Below are 8,666 nucleotides of genomic sequence, written 5' to 3'. Positions count from 1 at the left end.
CATTGGGCCTGGCCCGATATTTAAAAATTAAAGGCCCAAGTTTGAGTATAATGGGCCTCTGTTTAAACTTAAACAATCTTTAATAGCCAAATTTATAGCCCAGCCCATATTCTTGCTAATTGGATCAAAGTTTAGGTCCATCTTGGGTTGGGTTTAGGTCAGTCCATTAGATTTGCCTATTAAATAAATATATATATATATATATATATATATATATATATATATTCATAAATTAATAAAATTATTTATTTATTTTTAATTTATTGTTAGCATATTTAAAATTTTATATTAACTACAAATTAATTCATTTTACTTTAAACTAAATTATAAATGAGAAATATGAAAAAAAAATATATAATAATAGCCATATTTTTACTTCCAAACTAGTAAAGTTGGCCTAAATGGTAAAAAATATATATATATTTTGAAGCAATTAGTTCCATAATTGTGTTCGAAAAAAAAGAACTTAGATGACACCAAAAAGAACGAGATCGAGCCTTACAAATAAAGGAACTTAGATGACGCCAAAAAGAACGAGATCGTGCCTTACAAATAAAGGTATAAATAAAAAATAAAAAAATAAAACGAGATCGAGCCTTATAAATAGAGGTATAAATAAAAAATAAATGCCTTCTCTTTTCGTTTGGAGTCGTTCTTTGTTTGACATTTGAGGATTCTATTCTCTAATAGATGTCTGAGAAATTGTGAGGATAAATTAAAATCTCAATTTTTGTAATATTATTATTTAATTATTTAGTCATTATTTATATGTACCTAAATTTTATGGTTACAAATCTGAAAGCATAAATAACTAAATAGAACAGTAGCCAGTGGAAACGTTCAAAGGAACCGACTCGGATTGGTAGCCTGTTCTTTCGCCTTCCCACCTTTTCCAACTCCATCAATGGCCGTCCCACAACCTCCCTCCTTTTCTTCTTCCATCTCTAACTACTCTCAGAACTCTGCTGTAATCCGTACTCTTCATTGCCTCTACAATCCGAGTTCTTCACTCGTTCATGGAGAATCTCATTTCCTTGGTCAACAAACTTCAGAGAGCGTGCACTGCTCTTGGCGATCATGGCGAGGAGAGCGCTTTGCCCACTCTCTGGGACTCCCTTCCCGCCATTGCCGTCGTTGGAGGCCAGGTTATACGACGCTTTCTCACATTTCTTTTGTTGCACGTCAATACGCCAGTTTATGTTGATTTGATTTGTTTTTTCGAAGAAACTCGGCCTTTTTGCTGCCATCTTATCAGCTGTGGACCCGATCGTCCATTTTGTTTCTTTATGGAATTCTCTTTCACAGTATCATTTTGTTTTATTCTCTCTCTTTTTATTATTATTATATCATTGAACGCGTGAGTTTATTCCGTCGTTTTGTCATTTCAGGATTTATTATTTTATTCGTGGAGTTCTTGTGGTTTATCGCCAGGATTGATGTTCTGTTGTTTCTTTCTCTCTTTTCTTTTATTACTCCAATAAATTCATCGGAATTACTCTAAGTTAGATTCCTTGATGTCACATGAAAATTTCACCACGCCTTTATTTTATTCTTTTTCTTTTTTGCTGCTAACAAATCATAGAGATATGGTGAATTTTCAATACGTTAATATAAGTGACACATTTGGATGTACTTTTGATTTGATGGGGGAATTCATAAGCTATTTTCAGAACCTTACTTGGGTTAGAGTAAAGAATTTACTTAAACCCTATGCATAAGATTCCAATAGATTTGACAGTCATGGATGCTTCTACAACTACATTCATCAAGTGTAATAGTAATGGGGTGATGCTAACTTAGCCTTCTCCATTCAAACTCTTGTTTGAACGAAGTGAAAAGTTGGATCTTTGTTATCTAATAGAACAAAAATTGATGTGTTCACCTGTATATTTATAACAATATCCCCATATAGAACAAGCATCCATGGCCCATGGCGATGGAGCTCTCTAGAACTCAATTCCTCTGCAAGTGCCCATTTAAAGATTGTCAATATTGCATTGCAACATGTATTTTTTCTATTGAACATTTGATCACTTATTCTGTACTATGTTACTTCAATTATTTACGGATGTTTTTTTACAGATGGATTTTTTTTTATTGAATTTGGTATGTTCATGTATACTTAGGCTGTCAGTTTTGGTTGAATCGTGCACCTTAATTTATCTGCACCGACCTCTGTTAATTACTTGTGTTCTTGTATTGCAATTCTCACTTCCCATTATGTGTTCTAGATAAAGAATCTACTCAATTTATTATCATATTGGTTGTAGAGCTCTGGCAAGTCTTCGGTACTGGAAAGCATTGTTGGAAAAGACTTTTTACCTCGTGGAGCTGGTAAATTTCTGCTGTAAACTCTTTTTTGCTGAGGGGTCTTTCTTCATTTGAAGGGTACGAGCCTCAACAATAAGAAAAACGGCATGTGAACTAGCAAGTACTTCAGAGAAGAATTTTCTTGTTTTTTTGTTCATCGTTGGCTGGGACTATTCTCATTATCGAGGTTTTTCTAACTAGTAGCTTAAAGAGTAGTCACATTTTCAAATTGTAAGCTTTCAGAAGTTTTTCTCTTTAAAAGGAGTTATAACTTAGCATCACGGACCTTGTCGTTGCTGATAATTACAAGCTGAAATATCAACTTCTAGAAGTTGTAATTTAGGCGTCTCATTCCTGGTAACTAATTTTATATTTCTTTACAGCTCTGCCCATGTGGTCAGGTGGTTGTTTTCCAATAGTTACATGAGTTTGCAGTATTATTAGAAAATTTTATTATCTCGTTAATGTTCACATTCTTGGAACTTTCATATGATACTAAAACGTTGTTTGCAGGGATTGTCACCCGACGCCCCCTTGTTTTGCAGCTTCATAGGATTGACGAAGGAAAAGAATATGGAGAGTTCATGCATCTCCCTAGGAAAAAATTTACCGATTTTGGTACATGTCTCCATACATTTTATAAGTTAACAATCATTCAACATTTATTTGTTGATTAATGAACAAAAAAAAGTACGTCAACATCTGTTCTTATACTCATGTAGCTGCACTGAGGAAGGAGATCTCAGACGAGACTGATAGAGAGACAGGGCGCAGTAAACAAATTTCAAGTGTTCCAATCCATCTGAGTATCTACTCTCCCAATGGTCAGATGAATGTGTGTTTATGGCAAAAAAAAAATTGATTTTTAAGCAGCTTCTGTTACTTTTGTCGTAGGGGTACTGTTGATGATGCATAGTAGATAAGCTAAGATTTTAATTGCTTTAAGTAATTTTTACCAAATCCTTCTCAATTATTTTTTATTTTTCTCCAGCAACTCGTCTAGAATAGACGGTAAGGTCAACTTGGTTCACTAACTAGTTAGTGCTCCAATTATAATTAACCCTGGTGACCAAAGAAAGAGAAAAAAAAAACTTGTTTGCTTGTCTGTAGAATGATTATTATGAATAATAAGTGTTTGCCTGTTGATTACACATTACAGTATAATATTGATGTGGGTTCTTTTTAACTAGTTTTTCATGTTTCGTATTCTGACAGGGTTGTATTTAACTTTCTTCTTTTAACTCCATAAATTTCTTGAAACTTTATTTTTCAGTGTACTTACGAAGCTTTAATTGCAGTTGTTAACCTTACACTTATTGATCTTCCTGGGCTGACAAAAGTAGCTGTTGGTTAGTAGACTTCCTTAACTATTGCTTACAATAAATCGAGTTCTTAACTCTATTTGATCTTCTTATAGGCTATTTATGATGGCTTAATAAGAAAAATGTGTATGAAAAAAAATCTGATTGATAGAAGATACATCGACTTTGATATGTAGAGGGCCAATCAGATAGCATTGTTCAAGATATAGAGAACATGGTTCGATCCTTTATAGAAAAGGTAATTGTTTGAATATGGCTCCCTTTTTAATATAATAAGATTATGAAAATTGTGCTTTCAATTTATTTTATTTTATTTTTTTATGTGAGTTTGAAAATTAACCTGGTTTGTAATATGTTAATCTGACTTGTATGTGTGGCATATAACTCTTGTTACAGCCTAATTGCATCATTCTGGCCATTTCTCCAGCAAATCAGGATCTTGCGACATCCGATGCAATCAAAATCTCTCGTGAAGTTGATCCAAAAGGTAAGACAGATGCAAGATTCTTCTTGATTATGTAAAATAAATTTTGTTGCTAAGTGATGCTCTCAAGTTCTCATGTTTTTATAAAATTCTTCATCAACCATTCAAGGCCACTATCACTGTATTTAAAGGGGCTGATAAAAGAAACCAAGCTAACAATCTCACCCAATTAAACCAGCTTAACCAAATGCTAGTTGGTTGTTTGCTCCCTTACCAAGTTAATGCTATAATTATGATGCTTTTTAGTACAAGAAATTAGAAGATCTAATAGAACTATTGGAGGCGCCAAGAGACTTCGGGAAAATGTTTGCTCCCTTACCGTTCTAATGCTATAATTATGTTGCTTTAAGTACAAGAAACTGGTTGATGTATCGACCAATTAAATGCGCATATTTCAACAAAATGAAATTGTTTCTTATCCAACAAATAGCATTGAGGTTCTACCGGATTCTGTCTAATTAAAAATTCTGACTTTTATTCGAACAGTTGATGGATATAGTCTTGGACATTGTGAAGCCTTAAATAATATTTATATTATATAATTCCATTGAAGCTATTTTTATTTCACTTGGGAGACTATTTTCATTTATAGCCAACTATATTTTCCCCTGTTTTATGTGCAAGTTCTTGAAATTATTAAATGTCAGGTGAGAGGACATTTGGAGTTTTGACGAAAATTGATCTTATGGACCAAGGAACCAATGCAGTTGATGTAAGTATAGTGGACTTTAAACTTAGAAATCAATATTAATAGAAATCAGACCTCCTGCTCTGCTCTGCTCTGATTTCATGTTCTATGATCAATCAACTCAAAAGTTTTAAGTTAGAGTTTTGTGGTAAATTTAATCTTATATCAATAGTTTAACCGTCTTTTATTGCAAACTTTGTTGGCCAACTTTTTCTCTCGCCCTTCGCTAGAAATGTTTATTCATGGACTCCTAATCATTCAAGAGGGAGTTTTCCTGCATTTCCTTCCTCTTTTTGTTCGGGTATCACCATCGCCTCCATCTTCGTTTTTCTCACTTTTGGGAAGAAGGTCAAGTTTTTTTTGCCTTCAGAGTCTAAGATGAGTAGGAATATCGAATGAAAATGGTCGTAGCAAGTTACTCAAATAAGTCAGTTTTGGGTGCTTAAATTTCCCTCTTTCCTGGGGATATTTGAGTGCTCAAGTTTTATGTGATGGTTTTTTCTTCTTTTTTAATAACTTCCTTTGGGTTGGCAGATCCTGGAAGGAAGGGCATATAAACTGCAGTTTCCTTGGATTGGTGTTGTTAATCGTTCCCAAGCTGATATAAATAAAAGTGTTGATATGATTGCGGCTCGTCGTAGAGAACGTGAATATTTTGCTACTAGTCCAGAGTATCAGCACATGGCTAGTAGGATGGGTTCTGAACATTTAGGGAAGATGCTTTCGAAGGTACAGATCTTCCCCTGCAGGTTTAAATTTTCATTTTGATAATCACTCGCATTTTCCTTCTTTTTATTGTCAAAACTATTGCTGCTCGCTGGTTTCCTTCTTTTGATAATCACTCACTTTATGTCTCATAGACAAGGAAAATTTAAAATTTTGTATTTCATCTGCTGCTCGTGAATTGTTACCTATTCTGACGTTTGCTAGCCCTGTTTGGATGACTAATTTGAAAAGCGTGGGTGCAAATTTTTTTTCAGCATCTGGAAACTGTCATCAAGTCTAGAATTCCAGGTCTTCAAGCTCTTATTAACAAAACTATTGCTGAACTGGAAGCAGAATTGAGTCGTCTTGGAAAACCTATCGCTACTGATACTGGAGTAAGCATTAATATCATCTAATTCTTTTATGGTGTTTTGTTCCTTTGTAACCAGTTTTTCTGTGCAACTTACTAACATAAGCTAGCCTTGTTTGCATTGCTTACTGATTTTACAAACTATTGTGTGGTATTAAGCACTTGTAACTTCGCATTTTTTTCAATCCGTCTCATTGCAGGGGAAATTATATATGATCATGGAAATTTGTCGCACATTTGATCAGATATTTAAAGAACATCTAGATGGCGTGTATGTATATGTGATGCTCCATTGCTGATTCTATTTTATAAGTGGTTGTTAGTTATATTATTAATGATTGTTTCCAAATGTGTTTGATCCTCTAGACGCCCAGGTGGAGACAAGATTTATTCTGTGTTTGACAATCAATTTCCGGCTTCTTTAAAGAGATTACATTTTGACAAGCATCTTTCCATGGACAATGTTCGAAAGATAATAACCGAAGCAGATGGTTACCAGCCTCATTTAATTGCACCTGAACAAGGGTATCGCCGGCTTGTTGAATCGTCCTTGGTAACCATTAGAGGTCCTGCAGAGGCAGCTGTGGATGCGGTAACACTTTTTATTGCTCATCATAACTAAAATGAAGAACTATCCGTATATATTTTTCTAACATTTTTTTCCCACCTGACAACTGCATCACATGGTTCACATGGTACTCAATTTTTCTTAATTTATTTTCCATATTGTATTTTTATAACTGCAGGTATTTTCTCTTCTCAAAGAGTTAGTTCAGAAGTCAATCAGTGAGACTATGGTACGTGAACTACAAGTTTTCATCCAGTTAGAACATTAAATTATTACTGATAGTAGATGTTGGTCATCATTCTTTTCTCTCTCTTCGTTCTAATCCAGGAGTTAAAGCAATATCCTACTTTGAGAGCGGAGGTTTTGAAGGCAGCTGTTGATTCATTGGAGAGAATGAAGGAAGAAAGTAAGAGAGCCACATTACAGCTAGTGGATATGGAATGTGGTTACTTAACCGTTGAATTTTTTCGCAAGCTTCCTCAAGATGTTGAAAAGGGTGGAAATCCAACTCATTCGATATTTGATAGATACAATGATTCATATCTCCGGCGAGTCGGTAAGAGGAAATACCAACATAATATGATTTTTTTCTGTTCGGTAACAGACTACCAGACATTCTCTCATCAATCATAAACTAGATGAATGTCAGGTATTTTGGGCACCAAGTGTTTAGCATATCGTCTTTTTTAGCATATTACATCGACTCGATATGAACTCAAGAATTTAATAAGAAAAAATGAAGTGTAATCACTTAAGAGTAGTTTGTTCTATAGCAATTAAGGTTTGCCCTTTCTTTACAGGATCCACGGTGTTGTCCTATGTCAATATGGTTTGTGCGACTCTGAGGAATTCTATTCCCAAATCAATAGTATATTGTCAAGTGCGGGAGGCCAAGCGCAGTTTGCTCGATCATTTCTTCGCAGAATTGGGTACAAAGGAGGTAAGGAACTTTCCATCGTATCTCTTGTTACGTGAAATACAAATAAATAAACGCTTAAGGGTATAGTGCAGTAGTTTCTCACACTAACACTCTAATAATCTTAAGAAAGGCTGACGTGGAGTTTCTACCGATAATCTTATAATATCTTTTCGATTGGTATTAGTAAAAGGTGCAAATCTTTCCCACAAAAAATTGTGTTCAACAATCTAGTATCAAAACGAAGTTGGTAGATTAGTAAAAAATTCTTAGTATGTTTGTGATATTAAACACTTTTGTTTTACTTCTACAATTATTCATTCATCTGTTAGATTCCAATATCTCTTTGTTCCAATTCTTCTCCTTGTTCAATAGACATCGAATGGCAGTTATTTGTAATAGAACTATTTGTGGTGTTTTTTATCTGCACAGGCGAAACAATTAGGAAAATTGTTGGACGAGGACCCCGCCATCATGCAACGACGAACATCAATTGCAAAGAGGTTGGAGTTGTATAGAAGCGCCCAAACGGAGATTGATGCAGTGGCTTGGGCTAAGTAAACACGTTCTCATAACAAGAGTAAAAGATCCTACCGTAAGATGAAGTATGGTTACTACAAGCACCCATTATTTTATTGTTTATTCTTTAACTAAAATCATGAACTATGGAACTTGGTAAATTTGGTGTTAGGTGATAATAAGCTTTACGACCTAAATCCTTCAATTTGGTTAGAGCAAAAAGGTATAGAATCGATGTCTTATCTGTTACCACAATGAGATTACATTTCAAAATTTGAACGTTTCTTAGAGTAATTAAACATGTTAGAACTTTGACTTTTTTTTTTTTTTTTTTCTATTACTGATCTGTTCTTAGGAGGCTTTTGCACCAATTGTATTTTTCTATATATTGTAATATTTAAAAAATCTAGAAACTATGACATGCAAATGAAAATATTTTATAGTGATTAATTAGGCTCATGTTAAAACAATAATAAATATAAAGAGTATCTAACCCACACTATTCGATGCACTCAATCGAAGAAGTGAAGTGACAACTTCATCCATGTTAACTCATCTAAGTTTGCTGGATTCTCCATCCGAGAAGCCATCAAGTGTTTGGATCAACTTGGCCGCACATATACCTTACAACTCTCTGATTCTACTATATTTGGCTGTGCATATATTGATTCTACTACATTTGGCTGTTAGATAACTCACAGGAATTAAATCCTAAAGTAGGTGGTCTACCATACATTTGTTTCTCTAAAACAAAACTCTAAATAAGATTATCAAATTAAAAAGT

At 34.1% G+C, this 8,666-nt stretch overlaps 1 protein-coding gene across 4 annotated transcripts; it reads left to right on the top strand.

Annotated features, from left to right (window-relative positions):
- The first annotated feature begins 804 nt into the window (after positions 1 to 804).
- LOC111498108 (dynamin-related protein 5A) lies at positions 805 to 8,205 on the top strand. 4 transcript variants are annotated; one of them, XM_023149194.1, is made up of 16 exons: positions 805 to 1,145; positions 2,271 to 2,334; positions 2,824 to 2,928; positions 3,033 to 3,134; positions 3,609 to 3,659; positions 3,809 to 3,870; positions 4,029 to 4,119; positions 4,764 to 4,828; positions 5,339 to 5,533; positions 5,785 to 5,904; positions 6,080 to 6,150; positions 6,246 to 6,471; positions 6,626 to 6,676; positions 6,775 to 7,003; positions 7,248 to 7,387; positions 7,796 to 8,205. In XM_023149194.1, exons 1-16 carry the CDS (start codon positions 1,017 to 1,019, stop codon positions 7,922 to 7,924), a joined length of 1,830 nt encoding a protein of 609 aa, XP_023004962.1. In that variant the 5' UTR covers positions 805 to 1,016; the 3' UTR covers positions 7,925 to 8,205. The 4 variants fall into 4 exon arrangements, with proteins under 4 accessions (XP_023004962.1, XP_023004963.1, XP_023004965.1 ...); XM_023149197.1 differs by having other exon boundaries at positions 1,112 to 1,145; positions 2,271 to 2,541; positions 7,796 to 8,204; XM_023149195.1 differs by lacking the exon at positions 3,609 to 3,659.
- Positions 8,206 to 8,666: the final 461 nt, after the last annotated feature.

Source organism: Cucurbita maxima, unplaced genomic scaffold (assembly GCF_002738345.1).
Source record: "Cucurbita maxima cultivar Rimu unplaced genomic scaffold, Cmax_1.0 Cma_Scf00024, whole genome shotgun sequence".
Lineage (NCBI taxonomy): Eukaryota > Viridiplantae > Streptophyta > Magnoliopsida > Cucurbitales > Cucurbitaceae > Cucurbita > Cucurbita maxima.
The sequence above is the reverse complement of the archived record's forward strand: the minus strand, read 5'-3'. Positions and strand labels throughout refer to the sequence as shown.

What these genes read in the sequence shown, in the direction of transcription:
- LOC111498108 (XM_023149194.1), top strand. Translation starts at nt 1,017, where the DNA reads ATGGAGAATCTCATTTCCTTGGTCAACAAACTTCAGAGAGCGTGCACT. An exon ending in TTCGATCCTTTATAGAAAAG is followed by an intron (nt 3,871 to 4,028) that starts GTAATTGTTTGA and finishes CTCTTGTTACAG; the next exon opens with CCTAATTGCATCATTCTGGC. An exon ending in CTATCGCTACTGATACTGGA is followed by an intron (nt 5,905 to 6,079) that starts GTAAGCATTAAT and finishes GTCTCATTGCAG; the next exon opens with GGGAAATTATATATGATCAT.